This window comes from Tympanuchus pallidicinctus, unplaced genomic scaffold, assembly GCF_026119805.1.
Source record: "Tympanuchus pallidicinctus isolate F22 unplaced genomic scaffold, pur_lepc_1.0 scaffold67, whole genome shotgun sequence".
NCBI classification, from domain to species: domain Eukaryota; kingdom Metazoa; phylum Chordata; class Aves; order Galliformes; family Phasianidae; genus Tympanuchus; species Tympanuchus pallidicinctus.
In genome coordinates, this window is record NW_026294788.1 from 98,570 (window position 1) to 118,096 (window position 19,527).

A 19,527-nucleotide genomic window follows, 5' to 3' on the forward strand; every position below is an offset into this window, starting at 1 on the left:
GAGGAAGTCAAATGGAAGGGCAGCTGCAGGAGTTGGTTTCTCCTTTAGGAAATGGGTGTAATGCGTGCTTGAGGACAGGTTGAGCCATGGGAAGTTGTTCTGCAGAATCACTCACCCGTGTTGCCCTGTGGAATAGGAAGGGCTCTCACAACTGCCTCCCTCTTCCAGGGGAGTTGGTGCAATGGAGATCGTGGCAATGGACATGAAGGTCAGCGGAATGTACATTGCCAGGCAGCTCAGCTTCACTGGAGTGACCTTCAGGATCGAGGAGATCCCGCTGGATCAGCAGTACAAGATTGTCTATGACAAAGCAGCAAAGTTGGTGAGCTGGTCCCACTGCAGTGGGGAGCCCAGTGTTTAATTGTGATTGGGGCATTGTCACTTGTTGTGTGGGAGGGACTGAAGTCTCTGGACAGGGCAATGAGCACAAACTTTGGGGGTTTTTAATGAGAAAAAGGGTGTTATGAGAAAAAGAGGCCGTTAGCTCTCATAAGATGAAGTAGTCTTGTGCTTTTTTTACTTCTATTTACAAGTTCTGTGTTTGCAAACCAGAGCTTGCAGCACCATGCTAACGCAGAAAGAAGAGCAGACTGTCTGCTCAGCCTAACACAGCAGCATCAACACTGAAGCTAAATCAGATTATCAAACCCCAGACTGTTCTAACAGTTGCACGTACAGCAATAATGAGCAACAAGGTATTAACTCAGCCTTTCTCGGTACTGTCTGCAGTGGGCAGAGGCCTTGATGGTGTTCCAGCAGGCAGCTGACCTGATCGGTTTGGAGTCTCGGAAATCCCTGTGGGGTCAGTTCTGGTCAGCTCACCAACGCTTCTTCAAGTATCTCTGCATTGCTGCTAAAGTCCGGCGCCTCGTTGAACTTGCCAAGGAGGAGCTGGCAAAGGACAAGGTGTGGTACTGGAGGCTGGCTGTGTGGGCAGCAGCTGTCAGTCTTAGATTCCAAGGGAAGTCTTGTTGTCTGTAACCAAAGAGAGTTAATTGTTTCTGGGAACATTGGCAGCGATCTCTACTGGGGAGTTAATATCAGCTTTTCTTCTGAGGCTGTTTGCTTCTGGTGAACACGAGCAAGGTGATTTGAAACAGCATTTTGGGCCATGTTTAAGCTAGAAGCGGTTCCAGGTGTTTCACCTTTAGCACAGCCCTATCCTTGCATTTATCAGGATGTGATTTGGAAATTCCTGACAGAAACTACTTAGCAAAACCAGCTTCTGAAAGCAAGTCGTCCCCTCAGTGGCGTGCAGAGAGGTTTGAAAGATGGTTCTTGATCTGCAGCCTTGCTACAGCCCAACATCCTTTGGACAGGGCTGAAGGAAGATGAGCCTGGAACCATGAGATGCAATCTCTTGAGGCTGTAGGTGCTTGCCCTGACCCCAGCTGTGCCATCCTTGTGTTTCCCTGCAGTGCATCGTCATCGGCCTGCAGTCCACAGGGGAGGCTCGCACCCGAGAAGTCCTGGATGAGAATGATGGGCACCTCAATTGTTTTGTTTCTGCTGCAGAGTGAGTTCAAACTCCTTGCTTTTCTTTCTGTGGAGGGGATGCATGGGAGGCTGGAGGCAAGTGAGAGAAAGCCCTGCCCTGGGGCCACTTAGAGCCTGCAGTTCCACAAACTCACTCTCATAAAGGCCTCACCTCACATGAGCTGTAAATGGAGAGGACTCTGTTGTGTTCTTGAGGGGCTGTTTCTTTAGTGTGACTTTGAGGCAGGTCCTGGATTGTTGAGGTCTCCTGTGGTCCAAACTTGCACGAACAGCCTCATCTGTCTGCACACAGAAAGGAACCAGCAGGTATAGGAGGGTCAGAAACGTGGGCTCAGGTCTGGTTTGTGGGAGTCTGACTCAGGAAAACGGCGCTGTTGACAGTGAAGAAACAAGGGAGGGAATCTCATGTCGTGGCAGAGGCTGGGATGGTGACACAAAGCAGCATTGCTGGAGTGGTGGGAGGGGGCAGAGACCCAAGGAGTTCAGGTTCTGTGGTGCTGGCTTTCATGGCAAGCACAAGACAGGAGAGGTGGTGGGGTTCTACAGTTCTTCCCAGCTGAGGAGAGCTGGGAGTAAGGGCAGCATTTCAGCACCTTTCACATTGCCAGCCTGTCCCCTGGCTGCTCCTATACAGCGAGGTGATGGATTGAGCTGAGTGTCCTCTGCAGGCAGCAGAGCTATTGCTGTTGTCTTTTGAAATAGGTTTTAATGCCAGTGAAAGCAGTGAGTGATGTTAGGAACAGTGCATGTGCAGTTCAGACCGAGCTGCCTCCCTTCCTACAGGAGGCTCTGTGTTAGCCTGTGTCAGTCTCTGCTGTCTCCAATCCACCCCTGAAATACAAACACAGCTTGGTGACAGCATGCAAGGAAAATCTGTCAACTGCTTGAATCGATTTGGTCTCTTGAACTGATTTCTGCATCTCCAAATTCAGAGGAACTCAGTGAGAGAACCATGTGGTCCCTTTGAGCCTCTCTCAGCTTCCCAAAGAGAAAATCTCTGTTACTGATCACATTCACTGCTCAGCTCTGTCCCTGCTTTCAGGAGCAGGAGCAATTGGCTCAGCAGCATTGCTCAGATAACTGGATGTCTGCTGGCATCCACGGAGCCTCTAATTGCAGCGTCCTGGTTTTACAGCACTTCAGGGGATTTCTCGAGGGGAGTGTGCTGGGAAGGAGCAGTTGCTAAAAGATGCCGAGAAACAGAGTTAAAAGCTGATTGCTCAGTGAGTGAATACCAGCCCAGCCCTTTGTTCACAGGGAAAGCGGGGGAGGAAAATGAGCAAGGTCAGTGGCAGAGAGGCTCCAGATCTGAGAGTGAGCTTTGCATTGTGTACCAAGGCTCACATCAGCCAGCACGCGAGGCAGAAGGGCCGTGCCTGGTCACTGCAGTCCCTCAGCAGCCAGCCCAGGGCTCTGCCCCTTCAGGGAGCAGGGCTGTGTCCTTCCACCCCTCACACCGAGGGTCTTACAGCCCTTTCCCAGTTCCCAGCACAGCCTCCTTGTCCCACAGGCGAGTTGTCATGTCCACACCTCTCAGCTTTTGCTTTCAACATATATATATTTTTTCCAACCTTCTCTGCCTTCTCATTGCACTGGGGGTTCATCCCCATCCAACGTGATCAGCATTTAAGCATTAGTTCTTTTGTTTGCAGAGCAGACCACAGAAACATTTAATTCCCACACCTTCTGATTGCCCCGTTCACCCAACACCACCATTTTCCCATGTCTGTGTCACTTTTCTCTGCTCTGTGGGGAAGCGGGCCCATGTCCAGTTAACCAAAGAACTTGGTGGAGTGCATTTGTTGGACAGCCCGACAGTGGTCTCTGCTGTCAGAACACACAGAGGGACTGGGACTGACTGCATTTTTCACTAATGATGTAACAGCTTCCCAGGATCTGTTTCCTGTTTCAAACTCCCTCCTAGTTGCTGCATAAAGGTCTCCGAACTTTGGCGTGCCACACGGCAGCACGGAACCCAGGGTCTGCTCTGCTTTTGTCACAGCATCTCCCAGGAGTGGCCCCGCTCCAGCAGGAAGGCTGCAGCAGAGCATTCCCAGCACTGAGTGCACAGCCTGCCCTCAGCACTGTGCCACAGCTGGGGATCTGCTGTGCAGGCTGTGCTCCCAAGGCTGAGTTGTGTGTCTCCTGCGGAGCCCTTTGGTGCAACTCACTCTGTCTGCAGAGCCACGCCGTAGCAGTGGCTGGCTGACCACATGCTGTAGTTGTGATGCTGGATTTACCCTTCTTAGATGAAATGTGCTGCTATCTCAGGTAACGTTGCTACGTGATGACCAGCGATGTTCCTGGTGGCTAGAATAAATTTTGCATCTTACTTTCAGAGGCGTCTTTCTATCACTAATTCAGAAGCACTTTCCTTCAACCAAAAGAAAGAGAGAAAAAGGAACTGGCATTAAAAGAAAACGTAAGAGCACACTCCACTGCCCAGCATTTGACCTCCTGCCTTGCTGCTTCACCCCAGCCACTCAGCTTTTTCTTTTCCTTTTTCCCCTTTCCCTACTTCATGCATTCGCTGCTCTGCCCTGGTTTCGGTTTGCCCTCCCGCACATCTCCTGCCACCTCCTCTCTCTTGGAGGACAGCAATCCTGTAGGTCACCTCCCTCTCCTCCCCTCACCCACTCCCTGCCACCAGCGTAGGGCTGAGCCTCCACCACTTGCCCAGCAGCTGCTCCCCTTCCCATGGCTGTTTCTTTCTCTGGACTGGTGGGCAGGCAGCGCTGCAGTCCTGGCTGCACGTTTCCCTCTTGCAGCAGAGGCTCCTCCACTGCCCCTTATACGTAGCATGGCAGGTGTCCTGGGGGAAAAAAAGACTTCCCTGCCAATGCGTTGGCTGTGGCTGCAGGTAAGAGAAGTTTGGGAATTTCTCCTCCAGTGGGATGGGAGGAAGGGTGGACAGCAGCACAGGCAGACTGTGGAGGTTTTCCTGGCAGGTTGCTGTTGCAGAGCAGCCTGTGCAAGCTGATTTTTGTGAACCCTCTCACATGGCAGGGGCATGTCTTACTGTGCTTGGAAGTAAACAACGTCCCATCTGCAAACACCAAAACACTCTCACCTTCCCACTGCTTGCTCATTCCTCTGAAGGCAGCCAGACCTGCGGGCTCCTTCTGCTGAGGAGTCAGCACTGCTTATCACCAGATGTGTGCTATCCTGACGTGTGCGATCAGCTGCAGCCCTGATACGAATTGCCTTGTTCTTCCTTTCTCTCTCTTCCTTTCTCCTTCTCTCTCCTTCCCCCTCTCTCCCTTCCTTCCTAACTGTCCTGTCATGCTCAGGAGGCTTTCTCTCTCTGAGATAAGCCTTTCGCTGGGGGCAGGCTCAGCTGTGTTGCGATCTCTTTTCCTCTTTCTGAGCTGGCACTTGCTGTTTTTGCACAAGGCTGACCCTGCTCGCTCTCCCTTGCAGGCAAGCAGAGGGGCCGCTGCGCCAAGGCTCTGAAGGGCATCTGTGACCCCGTGGGGGTGATCAAGATCAGCGATGACAGCAGCACCGACTCTGACATGGGGCTCGACAGTGACTTCAACTCCTCCCCAGAGTCTGTGCTTGAGACCGACGATGTCATCTTCATTGAGCACGCCTTCAATGGCTTTGTGACCGAGAGCAGAAGTAAGCAGAGCCAGCAGCAGGGATTGGCTCCCTTCTCATTGATGGCAGCTCCTCTGATTGGCAATTTCCAGGTGACTCTAAACTTTTGCATTTCATTTGCAGGTAATTTTCACATGCTGCCTTCACATAAAGAGATGCATGGCCTGAGAGAACTGGAGCATGTGGAAAAGATGAAGCAGGACCTACTAGCAAAAGTAAAAGCACTGGGCAAAGAGCTACCTCTCAATACCTTGGATGAACTGATCAATCACTTTGGGGGACCGGAGCACGTGGCTGAGGTACGCCTTCACAGTGGAGTGTATTTGGGTGGCATGAGTTAACAGGAAGAAGGCCAGCAGAAGGAGTTGCAGCTGAAAGAGAGCTTGCTTTCCTTCCTGGCTGTCTGAAAATCCTGTTGTGGATTGACCTCCTGAACACCCCTACTGGTGCCCTGTGTAGGTCTGCCCTCTCTGATAACAGCCCCTCTCTTTTCTGTGCAGATGACTGGGCGAAAGGGCCGGGTGGTTTGCAGGCCAGATGGCTCTGTCATGTTTGAGTCTCGTGCAGAACAAGGCCTCTCTATTGACCACGTCAACCTGAAGGAGAAGGAGCGTTTTATGAGTGGGGAGAAGGTGAGTTAGGTGTGAGCCAAGGAAACCTCCAAACCTCTGCATGGAGCGTGCAGAGGTGAGGGAAGGGAAAGGTGTCTGCCTGCTTTTGCCTTGCCAGCCTTAGATCAGCAAAGCTCTGCACCTTCTGTCTGCCTGTGCCTGTCCTGCTGGGAGGTGACAAGGAGGCCCGTGGGCTGCCATCGTCCTTTGGGCTGTTCCTCCTAACAGTTTTGCAAACATACAGGGACCTCACACCCCTTTCTCATATATTCTCTCTCTTTCAGCTTGTAGCAATAATCTCGGAGGCCTCCAGCTCAGGAATCTCTCTCCAAGCAGACAGAAGGGTGAAAAACCAGAAGCGCCGGGTCCACATGACGCTGGAGCTGCCCTGGAGTGCAGACCGCGCCATTCAGCAGTTCGGTGAGGGCTGAGGCTCTCTGGTCACTGCCCCCTTCCCCCGAGCACGGTGCAGATGGTGAAACCTTGAAATGGAAAAGTGTGTGTGGCCTCCTGTGCCAGGCTGGTGCTGCAGTCCTGCAGCTTTCTGAGAGATGTCAGCTTTCAGAGCACAGTGCTCCTCTGCTTTGCTTTGCGGGCAATCCAGACACACAGCAGTGGTGTCTGACTGAATTTGTGCAGAGGGTTTGTGTTGACTTCGGAAGTGGTTTGCAGTATGGAAAGGGAAAAGCTTTCCTATCTATACATGGGAGCAGAGGGCATCTCCATAAACATGCTTGAAGGTTTCTGTTCCATCCTGTAGGCTGTGTAGAATGAGAAGAGCAAGTTCCTCAGTAGATGAGCACAAAAGAATCAGTGCATTCTATAGCTCAAACCTGGAGCTTGAGGGCTGTAAACTCAACTCTGACAAGGTCTCAGCAGCAACAGTGATGAATGCTGTACCTGTGGGAGGGCAAACTGAAACCAGAGCTGTACCTCTGTCCTTTTACCCCAAAGGAAAGACCTGTTCTGAAACCAGCATGACATGGAAAGTTGTTCTGCCTCTCACCTGCTCAGCTTCTCTTCATTACCAAACAGGCTGCACCAACCTCTCCTTTCCCTTCTCTTCTCGTGTCCCTGTAGGTCGGACGCACCGATCAAACCAAGTTTCTGCTCCAGAGTATGTCTTCCTTATCTCTGAGCTTGCTGGAGAGAGGAGGTTTGCCTCCATCGTGGCAAAACGTCTGGAGAGCCTAGTAGGTGCCCTGCAGCAAATAAATTACTGCTTTAACTCCTTTCTGACTGGCTTCCATTCCAATATGCTTACTGGCATGGCCACTGTAAGTAGGGGGAGGGATTGCATCACCCCCTGACTTGAAAGCTGAGGAATGCAGAAGGCCTTTAACATCCTCCTAAGATTTTGAAAAGGAAGTAAAGAATAACCAAGGCAACAGGAGAATACTGGAGGAAGCAGATTTCAGATGCTGGAATTCCCCCCATACTATTACAGGAGTGCACACCCACCTATTTCCAGAAAGCCAATGAAATAACATATGGAGTAATTTATTAGACTCTTTCATTTTAATTCCCTTCTGATAAATCCCCAAATGCTTTGGTAAACTCCCAGTGCTCCAGAAAATCACTGCCTGCCTGTAGCACATTCAGTATCAGACTCTCCTGATACTGCCTGGCCTTGGTGTCCTGGTTTCTGCTGGGACAGAGGAGTGGGTTTTTTCTTTCATACTGTCTGGCACGATGCTACGTTTTGGCTTTGAGAGAAATGCAGTGTGGATAACAGTGATGCTTTGGCTGTTGCTGAGCAGTGCTGCACAGAGCCAAGGACATTTCGGCTCATCATAATGTCCTACCAGCGAGGGGAGCTGGGGTGGGGGGGGGTCAGACCCAGGGCAGCTGACCTACACTCATAAAGGGTGACTCCAAAGCATATGAGATCATGTGAAAAACCTTTAGGAACTGTGAGGTGTTGGCCAGGGGGCAGCTGCTGCTCGGGGACTGTGGTGACACTGCGGTGCTGAGCAGCTGCCCAGTTAAACCACGGCATTTGGCCGTCCTTGGCAGGTGTTTTGTATCAGCTAAAAGCAAGATTTTTTTGCTTGGTCTGTCTTCCAGGGTGCCTTAACTCATGGAGACCGGAGGGCCACTGAATCCCGAGACCTCAGCAAGTACAACTTTGAGAATAAGGTAACTTGCAGCTGTTCTCAAGGCAGCTCAGCCAAGGAGGGGTCAAAGCAGTAAGCGAGTGCCTTCAGTAGGAGCCAGGGACAGGCAGATCGTTGCTGGCATCTACAGGCAGGATCTGGCCTAGCAGCATCAGCACCCAGCACCCCAAGTGTGGCATCCAGAACTGAGTTGCTCTGCAAGGGAACAGCCCCTGTCCCCAGGGCAGATGATGTCACTGCTGGATGAGGGTGTGCAGGGTCCTGCACTCTGGGCCCTGGGGGCAGGGTACGTCCCTGACCCACTGCATCCCTCAGCACAGCCCTCTCTTACTGGGGTTTCTCCAAGTCATTTCCTCCCATGCATTACTCTCGTCTCCTTTCACAGTATGGGGCTAAAGCACTAGACAGAGTTCTCTCCACTATCCTCAACTACACGGAGAACAGAGTTCCTGTGCCCAAGAGCTATGAGAGAGGAGAGGCTGCGTTTTTCCAGGGTAAGAACATCATCAGCTCCAGGGTTTCTGCTGCATCTTTCTGGCCAGGTCGATGTCAGGGTTGGGATGTCTGAAGAAAGAAAACAGCAGCTGGGAGTAGAAACTCAAAGGGAACGCTGCCACTGAGCTACAGGCTCAGTGCTCATGCAGATACGTGTCATCCTGCCAAGCAGAGGGGAAAATGGACGTGGGGCAGACTTAACTGTGAAATAATGGGTACTGAAGGGGAAGTGTTACTGTTAGGGATGGGGTGACCCTAAAATACTCAAGCTGCTTTCTCTTTTTCCAGAAATGAAGCAAGGTCTTATCTCTGTGGGGATCTGCTGCAATCAGTTGAAGTATGGCACTGTCTCAGTAGAGAAAGGTACGTGTCTTATTTTTCCTGGCCAGTGTAAGGGAGAAATGGAAGAGGCATTGCTGTGGCCCTCCCACCCCATCTGCACCAGAACACAGCCTCAAGGAGCTTGCTGTGCAGACAGGGCAGAACATGGCACTGTTGCTGTGAGGGCAGAGTCCAGTAGGGTATAGTCCAGGCTGCAGATTGCATTTCCCTGCAGCAACCTGGCAGCTGGCAGCCTGGAGGAGCAGCCCTTGGGCTGCTCTCTTATGCATTGCTACTGTGCTGCTCTGAAGAAGGGTGGGGATTCTCTTTTTGGATGTCTTTGGGAACGTGCTGGTCAGCCAGCTACTCATCTTCCCTGCCCTGCTGCCCTCTTGCAGACTGCTCCATCACCAAGTTCCTCAACCGGATCCTGGGCCTGGAGGTGGACAAGCAGAACATGCTGTTCCAGTATTTCTCTGATACCTTTGACTATCTGATTGAAAAGGACAAGAAGGAGGGCAAATATGACATGGGCATCCTAGGTAAGGAGGAAAGGGGTGATCAGGCTTCTTACACTGCACCTCTGAGGTTCCCTGCTCCTCCCTGTGCTGACCACTGGCTATTCCTCTGTTCCCATCGCCTACTCAGGTGCTGGAGGTTCCCAGCTCCACATAGCACAGACTCCTGTGCAGGAAGGGGAGGTGGCACAGGGAGATGGATCTTACACCTGGGCGTGTGTTTTGGTCTTTCTTTGTGCTACAGATTTAGCTCCAGGAATTGATGAGATCTACGAGGAAAGCAAGGAGGTCTTTCTGACCCCTGGGCACCCGCAGGATGGGCAGGTTGTGTTTTATAAGGTAGGCAGCCTGCACTGCTGTTTCTGCAGTCCACTTTTCTCTGTTGCTTTCCATGCTGGAGCTGTGAGCTGCTGGATCTCTCCCCCTGCCCCATGGCTGTTTGTCATGCTTGTGTCATGTTTGCTGTGGTCGTGAGTAGGTCACTGATGCTGGGAATCACAGAGGAGGCAAGGAGAGGCCCTGTGCTGCCTAGGGGCTCTCTGGGCTGTAATGCCCTGGAGCGTAGCCTGGTAGAGCCTATTTCCTCCTCAGTTTTTGTGCTGAGGAGGGGAGTGTTTTGTGAGACAGACATTGATGCTTTTGTCTCATGCTCTGAAGTTACAGAATCCGTGTTTGTTCCTCATTTAGATCAGTGTTGACAGAGGACTGAAGTGGGAGGAAGCTTATGAGAAGTCACTGAAACTGACGGGATCTTATGATGGGTTCTACCTCTCCTACAAGGTAGGTTCTGGGGCTCTGCTGGGATGGCACCCCAGCTGAGAGGATGATGGCTCCTCACAGGAGGTCTGTCATGGCCCTTGGGCTGTGTCTGACCTTGTGCTGGGGGCTGGGAGATGCCTCCAAGCACTGCATCACGGAGAAGGGCCTGGGGGAGGAAACCCATGTGACTGTAACCATCAGCTCTGCCCCAACAGACACGAGGCAACAAATACACCTGTCTGCTGGCAGAGCAGGGCCGTGGCAAGAACTTCATCCTCTACAAGCCAAATATTGGGAAGCAGAGCCAGCCTGAGAGCTTGGACAGCCTGCACAAGAAGTACCGGCAGGTAGGCGGGAGCTGCAGTCCTGCAGCGTGGGGAGAGGGACGAGCATCCTTCTCTGAGCAGGGCTGGCTGAAGGACATTCATGTAACCCTTCTCCTATCCCTGTTGTGTGTCAGGCAGAAGCAGTGGTAGCACCTGGGTGTGCTGCCTCCCAGTCCTGGATTTCGGGTGTCAGCTGTATGTCAGACAGTGGAAAATCCTGACCCTCTGCCTGTAATTTCTTCTTCTGCAGGTGACACCGGATGAAGCCAAGGAGCACTGGGAGAGCTGTTACCACTTCTCCTTGAAGAAGTGCAACCATGCTGTCTGGTAAGGGATGCACACCCCAAACCTGCCCAGCTCTCAGGGTGGGGAGCTTATCCTGTGCTTCCCAACAGTGCTGTTGGGGTCTGGGCTGTAGCAAGGAGTGGGGGACACGCTATGGAGGCAGTGGGTGTAACAATGTGCCGTGCTGATTCAGTTCATTTTCTCCCATTTGAAGGAACAGGAGCTGCAAGCTGATCCAGGAGGGGAAAGAATGTTTCCAGGGCATGCGCCTGCGTCACTACTACATGCTGTGCGGAGCCCTGCTGAGGGTGTGGAGCAGGATTGCCAGCATCATGGCAGACATCACTAACACCAGCTACCTGCAGATCGTCCGCCTCAAGACCAAGGAGAAGAAGAAACAAGTCGGTAGGTGAAATGTGGGGAAGGGAGCGGGGGCGTGAGCGGGCCCTGCTACTTCTGCCTCTGTCCCCACGGCTCTTCCCTCCCCACGGCTGTGGGGACTGAGGCACGTTCCTCCCTTAGGGATAAAGATCCCCGAGAGCTGTGTTCGGAAGGTGCTGGAGGAGCTGAAGCAGATGGATGAGAACGTGAAGCGGAAGCACAACCGACTCCTCCAGGCGCAAGAGCAGAGCCTGCAGTTCTCCCTCCCCCTGCACGGGAGGCAGCAGCCCCTGGACCTCACGCACGCAGCGCCTGGGCTCTCCCTACCGCAGCACTCCCTGCGCCAGGACGAGATCCTGGACCTGACCTACAGTCCTCCCAGCGACAGCATTCCTGACGTGATGAACCCGGAGCCCAGCCCTCTGTGCTTCCCCCCGGAGCCTGTGCTCCAGCCCCACCAGCAGCACGCATCTCCCTTTGGCTTCGGCCACCTTTCTGCCTTCAAGAGCCCGGACACCATCCTGGAGGGCAGCGTGCCTCTGAGCTCTTCCCTGCGAGAACATCAGCCCCTGCCTCACCCTGAGCCCTCACAGACTCTGCAGCAGCAGGAAGATTTTGTTCAACAGGATGGAAATATCAATTTCAGAGAGATCCTGGAGGACATGCTGAGGACGTTCAATGGGGCCCCTCAAGAGAACATTCTCCCCCAGGAGCGCCAGAGCGTGATCCAGTTCAGTGGGCTTTTCCCAAACTTCTGAGAGCCTCTGGGTGCACCAGGCGACTCTCAGCCACTGCAAATCCATATCCTTTGGTGCAGAGATGAGGGCTAGGGAGCCCTGGCTTTTCTACTGGTTTGGACTGATCCGTTTCTTTTATTGAGGGAAGAAGAAAAAAAAAAATTATAGTTCCTTAAAGCAAAGTTTATTTATATATAATATACAGTCAGGCATGTATAGATTTGTATATAACGTGCTTGGGGGTAGTTGAGTGCTGCCGAGTTCAGCTGATCTGGACTGATGGTCTCTGCTGTGTTCCAGTCCTGCTCACGGGTCAGCGCTGTGTGAGACCAAGGAGAGACACCCATCCCCTGCAGACTACTGAGTTTCCAAGCCAAGTCGTGCCTCTCTCAGCCCAGAGCACTGCAGCTGCAGCCCCTGAAGCTGCCTCAGCTTTGCAGCAGTTGCAGGAACTGACTGCACCAGCACCTAATTAGCCGGGATCGTGGCAGAGCTGCTGAGTTGGGCACAGCTCAGCCAGGCTGGGACCACGCAGGGATTGCCTGGAGCGCGGGGGCTGTGAGTCCCACTGACCTCTCCTGAGCCTGCAGGGCTGCTGCAGCTGGCCGTGCTTTTCCCACATGTTGCTGTCTTGTGCTTTTTGTCCTGGCCTTCTCCCCAGCCCTGTGCTGCAGGGCTTCTTGGCTGGGACGGGGACGGCCCGGCTGTGTCACCCAGCACTGCTCTCAGCCCCAGGTCCCTGGCGAGCACAGGGATGTGCAGTATTGCTGCTCATGCTGCATATCCAACCTCCAATACCAAAGAGCAAACGTCTGCTTTGCACTGCGATGCCCCACATCCCCACCTGCCCCAGCAGCAAGGTGTGCAGCTGCCCCCCAGCACAGAGGGCGCCGCTGCCAGCCCTGCTCCACACCTCGCACCTCGGCAGGTCCCGGGGACTCAGCTTTTGTTTTCTCTGCTTAACCTGAGGAGTGTGGCAGGGAACTGGCAGCGTTGCCCTGGGGCAGCTGCTCTGCATCCTCCCCTCTGCGTCTGTTCTCTGCATTCAGTCACCTGGGCGTCCCTGGAAGCAGCACCAGGATGCTTTCAGGGGAAGGATGTGAGCCCCTCCCCAGCTGCCACAGCGAGGACCCCTGCCCAGAAGGTCTGTCTTGAGGGGCTGCAGCTCTTCATATGAGCTCCTGAGCCCCTCCAGGCACAGAAGCCCCAGCTTTGGGAAGCGCCATGTGTTGCTGCAACCCCAGAGACTGAGGGCTGCCTGCCCCGGTGTGCTGAGAGCAGGGGCAGCCCATGGGCTCCCTGCCCCCCACCAGCCTCACTGTTTGCCCCCATCCAAGGAACCCTCCTTACCTCACAGCCCACACCAAAGATGGGAGCTCCTGCCCCCAGGCTCCCAGCAGGGCAGGGCTCTCCTCTTCCCCTCCTATTGAAAGTATTTCCCCGCTCACAACACTCACTTTCACTCACTTGGCACTTGCTGAATTCTCAGCAACCAGGGAAAAGGGTACCAAGAAAACCCATTTCAGAGAGGCTCAAACTCAGGAATCACGAGGTATTCCCACCTGGTGCCCTTTGCCCACCCCTGTGCCACGTTAACAGAGTCCCACGTGGCAGCTTTGACACACGGTGTTAAAATATATGCAATTATCCTTCCCCCAGCTCTGGATGACAGAGAGCACCTTCAAGGAAACCCCTCCCTGCCCTGATCCTGTGTTTTTGTCAGGGTTAATAATATGTAACGATATCTTTTAACTAAATTATTATGCCGTTGTCCTACTGATTGTATGTATTTTTAAATGAGTCCCTCTTTTTCTTCCCTTACACCTTTTTGTTAGCACTTTTTAATCTGCTTGTCGTTGGCCTTTGTTTTTTTTTTTCTATGTGTATTTATAATTAATTGAGATGTATATATGTAAAGAGATTTGGGTTTTTTTTTTTAGAACATGTGCCTTGGACTAATAATTCCTGAATTTTCTACGTGCCTCAGAAGGATCATTTTTCAACCTGCTCAGTAAAAAGGAGCCACACGTGAGGTCTCTGTAAGTCCCACCTCTGTCTCTTCAGCCTTCCCCACGCTCACACCAGGCCTGGGGTCAACGTCCCAGCTGCTCCCCACACACCCCATGGCACTGGGCCACCGCTGGGAGGGACGGGGCTGAGGGAGGATCCCGCCTAGACTGCGCCCTCCAACTCAGATGCCAACAGCTTTGTTTTTCTCCCCAGCTTTGCTGCAGAAAACACAGATAAAGGCGCTCTTGTTTACACAGATGGACTCCGCCAAGAGCTGCTGAGCAGGCGCAGCTCAGCCCCACGCGCTGCTCCTTAGCCCAGAGAGCGGCAGCCGGCCCTGCTGTGCTCCCAGCTTCACCCTTACCCCACATCGGGGGCAGGGCTGAGCCCCGCAGCCCCGGCTCAGCTCCACGTGCTGCGTCACCGCGCTGTTTCACCACAGCACAGCTTGCACTGGTTGCACTGATCGCCCCGGGCTGCATCCTGCACCACTGAACATCTCAGGGGGCGCTGGGCATTGCTGCGTGCTGCAGCTCCTCCAGGCAGGGAATCTAATTCAGGCAGACGCTGCGTTGTTGTGCAGCACAGAGCACAGGGTGCAGGGTTGCTTCTCCCAACGCGACGTGCAGACGTGCTCCTCTACTTCAGCTTTTCCTCGGGGCTGCAGCTGACCCGGGATTTGGTGTAATTTCCCGGTCAGCACTAATGAGGATTATCCCTGCCGGCTCTGTGAAAGCTCCCAGCTGCCCCACTGAGCCCCAGTTGCCCCCCCAAGGCGCAGGGGAGCGGCGCATGCAGCTCCATCCCCATCCACACACGCAGATATCACTCATTTCCAGTGAGTTTATTGCAAGTGGACAGCAGACACTACATTATGGCTACGGGAGAGGGCTGCCCAGCAGAGCCCCCACGCCCTGGGACGCCTTCCTCCAGCAGGTGCACGCCAAATCTTCAGGTCTGCCTCACCAGCAGGCTGGCTTCAAGGCAGACCGTCATGGTGCTGGAGGACGGCGCCCACGGGGAGCAGGGAGCGGCGCTGGGCAGCAGCTCGGCAGGCAGCTCTACAGGTAGGCGGGCAGCTCCTTCTCGATCACCTTCGAGATGAAGGGGAGCATCACCTTGAGAGCATCACTGCCCTCAGCACACGCCAGGAGCCCTCAGCTGGGGCTGGGGGTCGAGCAGAGCGCGGGCAGCACTTACGTAAGGATCCTCCATCGGGCTGTACCTCTTCACCACTTGGCCCTCGCGGTTGATAAGAAACTGTGGGAGCGAAGCAGGAGCCAAATGAGAGAGTTCAGCTGCAGCATGGGAACGGCTGAGCAGCACAGGGCTCTGCTCAGGGGCTGGGACTGCCCTATAGCACAGCTGTACCCTGCAGAGCTGCTCCCCCACAGCCCAGCACAGCGCCCGGATGGCAGGGCTTCTCCCCCCCACCTCAAAGCTGAAGATCTGACCCACACACAGCCCCGAAGAAGGCAGCACAGCCCCTACCTTAGTGAAGTTCCACTTGATGGCACTGAGAGAGAGGAAAACCAAGGGTGAGAGGCGCAGAACTGCGCTGCAGCACCACCCCATTGCCCCCTCCCCATCCAGCACTCACTTCCCCAGCGTGCCCCGGCCCTTGGGCTGTTCCTTCATCCACTTCCACAGCAGGTGGGCGCCGTCCCCATTAACCTCAATTTTGCTGAACATATCGAACTTCACCCCGTAGCCCTCCGCAAAGGCCTTGATCTGCGCCTCGTCCCCGGGCTCCTGCGGGAGAAGGGGGGGCGGTGGGGGTCACACCGTGCTCGGGGATCCCCGCACAGCCCCTCCCTGCTCCGCTGTGCCCACCTGCTTCCCGAATTGGTTGCAGGGGAAGGCCAGGATCCGTAAGCCCTTCTCAGCGTATCGAGCGTGCAGATCGACGAGCTGAGTGTAATTCACCGGGGTCTTTCCTCATTTGGACGCCACGTTGGTGACGATGCAGACGAAGCCCCTGCGGGAATGGAAGGGGGAGGGAGGGGGGGGCAAAGCCGGGAGGTGGGGAAAGCGGTGGGGAGGGGGGTGTGCGTGCGGCCACCGCATTGAGCACTGAGCCGCGGCACAGCGCTTCCCGCACCGCCCCGCACCGCTCCGCACCTGTACTGCTCCAAGGCCACGTCGTGCCCGTCGATGTCCCGCGCGTGGAAGTCGTACATGGAGGTGGCCGAGCGCCACTCGTCCGCTTGCGCGCACTGCGGGGTCAGCGGTCACCACGCGGCCACCACGCGGCCCCAGCCGCTCCCGTCCCGCAGTCCGACCCGATCCCATCGCAGCCTCCCCCGGCCCGGCCCGCCTCCCCGCGCTCACCATTCTCCGCTCCGCTCCCCGCACCGCCGCCGCTCCGCACAGCAGCGCCCGTCCCCAGCGCCAACCCCAACTCATCCCACCGCCGCCCTGCCCCTCGACCAATCGGCGGCTCTGACGCGCGGAGGCGCCGCCCACCCGCTGCAGCACCGCTAATCATTGTTCGGAGCGAGCGGCTCCCTCGGCTGACAGACGGGAGGATCGACCAATCAGATTGGCGAAGCGGCCGCAGAGGCGTGAGAATCCTCGTGGGGGCGAGGACGGCGTCCTTGCGCCATTCCTCCCCCCGCCCTCCGCCTACAGCTCCCGGCATTCCCCGCGGCGAAGGACCCCGTGCGGGGCGGCCCCGCCGGCTCCTCGGGACCGGCATTGCGGCGGGCAGCCCGGGGTCCTGCGGGGCAGCATGGACGACGAGGAGGAGACGTACCGGCTGTGGAAGATCCGCAAGACCATCATGCAGGTGCGGGGCGGTGCGGGGCGGTCTCCGGTCTCAGCTCTCCTCTCCTCATGCGGCGCTTCTTCTCCCAGCTGTGCCACGACCGCGGTTATCTGGTGACGCAGGACGAGCTGGATCAGACGCTGGAGGAATTCAAGGCGCAGTTCGGGGACAAACCCAGCGAGGGCCGCCCGCGCCGCACCGACCTGACCGTGCTGGTGGCTCACAACGACGATCCGACCGACCAGATGTTCGTTTTCTTTCCCGGTGAGCTGTGGGACCGGGTTGGGAACGGAATCGCCGCGCTGTCGCCGGGTTCGGTCTCACCCGGCGCTGTTTCTCATCCAGAGGAGCCCAAAGTCGGCATCAAAACCATCAAGATGTACTGCCAGCGCATGCAGGAGGAGAACATCACGCGTGCGCTGATCGTGGTGCAGCAGGGAATGACTCCCTCGGCCAAGCAGGTGCGGTGCGATGCGGCCCCGGGGCTGTTTGAACCCCTGGCTCCATAAACACGGAGCTTTTGTGCAGAGAAAACCTCTTGTCAAAGGTTCTGAGCCTTAACGCTGGGCTCGCTCAGCATTCAGTGCATTGAACCGGAGCAACCTTTAAGAGACCAGATGAGGTTTAACAAAAGCAAGTGTAGAGCCTTGCATCTGGGGAGGAATAATTGCACGCACCGGTACGGGTTGGGGGATGAGCTGCTGGAGAGGAGCTGTGCAGAGAGGGACCTGGGTGTCCTGGTGGACGGCAGGTTGCCATGAGCCAGCAGTGGCCAAAAAGGCCGATGGCATCCTGGGGTGCATTGCAAAGAGTGTGGCCAGCAGGTCGAGGGAGGTGATCCTCCCCCTCTGCTCTGCCCTGGTAAGACCTCATCTGGAGCACTGCGTCCAGTTCTGGGCTCCCCGGTACAAAACAGACAGGGATCTCTTGGAAAGAGTCCAGCGGAGGGCCACGAAGATGGTGAGGGGCCTGGAGCATCTCTGCTATGGGGAAAGGCTGAGTGAACTGGGTCTGTTCAGCCTTGAGAAAAGAAGACTGAGAGGGGACCTGATCCAGGGCTGTAAATATCTGAGGTGTGGGGGGCAGAGTGGCGAGGCCAGGCTGTTTTGAGCAGGGTGTGCAGACAGGATGAGGGGAAACGACCAGAAACTGCAGCATAGGAAGTTCTACACAAATATGTGCAAGAGCTTCTTTACAGTGAGGGTGACGGAGCTCTGGAGCAGTCAGGGGGCACAGAGATCTGTTTGCTGTCTGCCTGTGTGACTGTCAGGGTGAGCACAGACACCGTGCTGCCCTCCTGGTGCTGCTGCTCATGGCGGGGCAGTGCTGAGCGCTCACACTGAGGCTGTCCCAGAGCAGTGCTGCAGCGTCTTGTGATTCTTCCTTCCCAGTCCCTGGTCGATATGGCTCCCAAATACATTCTGGAGCAGTTTCTGCAGCAGGAGCTCCTGATCAACATCACTGAACATGAGGTGAGCAGCGCAGGGCGTCCCTTTCATCCCTGCCCTGTGCTGGGTGGCGCTGCAGGAGCTTCATTTCTTACCACAAATTGCTCATCTTGCAGCTGTGGAGAGGGTGGTTGCTTTCTCAGTCTGTCTTATCTTGTGATTTCTCTCCTGCTGCTTACAGCTGGTCCCAGAGCACGTTGTCATGACAAAAGAAGAAGTAACCGAGCTGCTGGCCAGATAGTATCCTTTGTTTGGTCCTTCCCTTCCTGTCAGGGGGTGATGAGTGCTTGCCTTGGGCCAAAAGTGAACACCTCTGACTGTGGGAGTGTACGATGTTCTGCTGGCTGCGCCCTGCCTTAGGACAAACAGAACCCTGGGTTCTGGCAGAGCTTCTCCTTGACTCCACTCAGTAAGCTGAGGGAGAACCAACTCCCCAGGATCCAGGCTGGGGATCCCGTGGCCCGATACTTCGGGATAAAGAGAGGCCAGGTAAGAGAAAACCCGATAACAAACAGCAGGGCCCTGCAGGCAGGGCGAGGAGCTGTAGCAGCACAGTATTCCAGAGCTTGGAGATGGGAAAGGTTTCCTCTTTTTTAGGGCTTTTTTTTTCCTAGATGTTATGGGTTAGGTAGAGATGTGTGCAATCCAGCAGATAGCCCTGGGGCCAGGCTTGGCTGCCTGCTGAACCAGCTGGCAACAGCTGCTGCAACACCAGCCATCCCCCCGTGTTCCTTCTGCTGGCCTTCCAGGTGGTGAAGATCATCAGACCGAGTGAGACTGCGGGCCGGTACATCACCTACAGGCTGGTGCAGTGACAGAGCTCTCAGGTAATGTGTGACATCCCCACCTCTGGGCAGTGCTTTAAACTTGCTCTGAGGCTTTCCAGAGGTGACTTGAAGTGAGTTGGCTCTGGGAAAGGATTCCCTCCAAGTGATGTAAATGATTTGTGTAAGGAACCGTGTGGGATGGATCAGAGCGGGGCTGTCCTGGTCTGGTGCCTCAGTAGCATTGCTGAAGGCACATCTCTCAGGGCAGCAGAGGGGTTTTGCCTTGAGAGCGATCTGCTGAGGGGGACGGGAGCTCATTCGCATCCTGAGTTCTTTCTTCCAGGTGTGAAACAGTTCTGTGACATCTGATCTTCCCACCCACCGACAGCTCACGGCTCCCTGAGCTCTGTTTGATGGCTGAGGAACTCCTCTGTCCCTGCTGCCTCTCTGCAGTTGTTTTCCTTGGCCCAGTTCCTCATTTTCCAGCGTGGATTTTGCTGCAAATCCTTCTGCTTCGTTAAGGAATGCCATGAAAGCACCTTGAAGCACCTGAATTGTACAAATGAGTGGAAAGAGGCTTTTGCTCTTATGCAAGCCCTGTTCTATGAGATCTTATTTTTAATAAAGGTTTGTACTCTTGCTGTTCTTCACTGTTTCTGCGTTTCTCAGCCCTCTCCTGTATCAGAGCTGAACGGCCACAGGCAGTTCCGTGTGTTCCATTCTCTGTGGGATTTGTTGCTGCTCAAATTCTATGGTTCAGCCTCACTGCTGTTCTGTCTCTGACCTTTGTTTTGAGACTGTGGTTGTCAGATGTTGCAGAGGGATTTTGCTTTACTTGCTCTAAGTGCTTCCTTACAACGCTTGGCACCCACAGCCACGGGCAGCTGG

The 19,527-nt window shown here is 54.9% G+C and overlaps 3 protein-coding genes across 10 annotated transcripts in view; 2 read left to right on the plus strand and 1 right to left on the minus strand.

The window, feature by feature from the left end:
* The window catches only part of SBNO2 (strawberry notch homolog 2), a 51,955-nt gene extending 38,276 nt beyond the window's left edge, over positions 1–13,679 (plus strand). For all 7 annotated transcript variants that reach the window (XM_052665414.1, XM_052665418.1, XM_052665415.1 and 4 more), the window contains 19 exons: positions 169–322; positions 730–906; positions 1,419–1,516; positions 3,837–3,919; positions 4,918–5,118; positions 5,221–5,396; positions 5,598–5,729; positions 5,993–6,128; positions 6,789–6,901; positions 7,776–7,847; positions 8,211–8,319; positions 8,609–8,683; positions 9,040–9,183; positions 9,404–9,498; positions 9,847–9,939; positions 10,134–10,265; positions 10,495–10,571; positions 10,744–10,934; positions 11,052–13,679. In XM_052665414.1, coding sequence (XP_052521374.1) covers positions 169–322; positions 730–906; positions 1,419–1,516; positions 3,837–3,919; positions 4,918–5,118; positions 5,221–5,396; positions 5,598–5,729; positions 5,993–6,128; positions 6,789–6,901; positions 7,776–7,847; positions 8,211–8,319; positions 8,609–8,683; positions 9,040–9,183; positions 9,404–9,498; positions 9,847–9,939; positions 10,134–10,265; positions 10,495–10,571; positions 10,744–10,934; positions 11,052–11,668 — 2,875 coding nt within the window. In that variant the 3' untranslated portion in view covers positions 11,669–13,679. The remainder of the gene's footprint in view (positions 1–168; positions 323–729; positions 907–1,418; positions 1,517–3,836; positions 3,920–4,917; positions 5,119–5,220; positions 5,397–5,597; positions 5,730–5,992; positions 6,129–6,788; positions 6,902–7,775; positions 7,848–8,210; positions 8,320–8,608; positions 8,684–9,039; positions 9,184–9,403; positions 9,499–9,846; positions 9,940–10,133; positions 10,266–10,494; positions 10,572–10,743; positions 10,935–11,051) is intronic.
* Positions 13,680–14,486: 807 nt separating this feature from the next.
* Positions 14,487–16,112, minus strand: GPX4 (glutathione peroxidase 4). 2 transcript variants are annotated; one of them, XM_052665437.1, is made up of 7 exons: positions 15,989–16,112; positions 15,779–15,873; positions 15,491–15,635; positions 15,258–15,409; positions 15,149–15,173; positions 14,858–14,917; positions 14,487–14,751 (listed from the first exon to the last, which is right to left on the minus strand). In XM_052665437.1, the coding sequence occupies exons 1-7, from the start codon at positions 16,061–16,063 to the stop codon at positions 14,719–14,721; spliced, it is 585 nt and encodes a 194-aa protein (XP_052521397.1). In that variant the 5' UTR covers positions 16,064–16,112; the 3' UTR covers positions 14,487–14,718. The 2 variants fall into 2 exon arrangements, with proteins under 2 accessions (XP_052521397.1, XP_052521396.1); XM_052665436.1 differs by having other exon boundaries at positions 14,487–14,775.
* A 199-nt stretch (positions 16,113–16,311) lies between these two features.
* On the plus strand, positions 16,312–19,278 carry POLR2E (RNA polymerase II, I and III subunit E). The gene is made up of 7 exons (XM_052665435.1): positions 16,312–16,445; positions 16,514–16,688; positions 16,770–16,885; positions 17,816–17,896; positions 18,054–18,112; positions 18,283–18,361; positions 18,622–19,278. Exons 1-7 carry the CDS (start codon positions 16,389–16,391, stop codon positions 18,685–18,687), a joined length of 633 nt encoding a protein of 210 aa, XP_052521395.1. The 5' UTR covers positions 16,312–16,388; the 3' UTR covers positions 18,688–19,278.
* Positions 19,279–19,527: the final 249 nt, after the last annotated feature.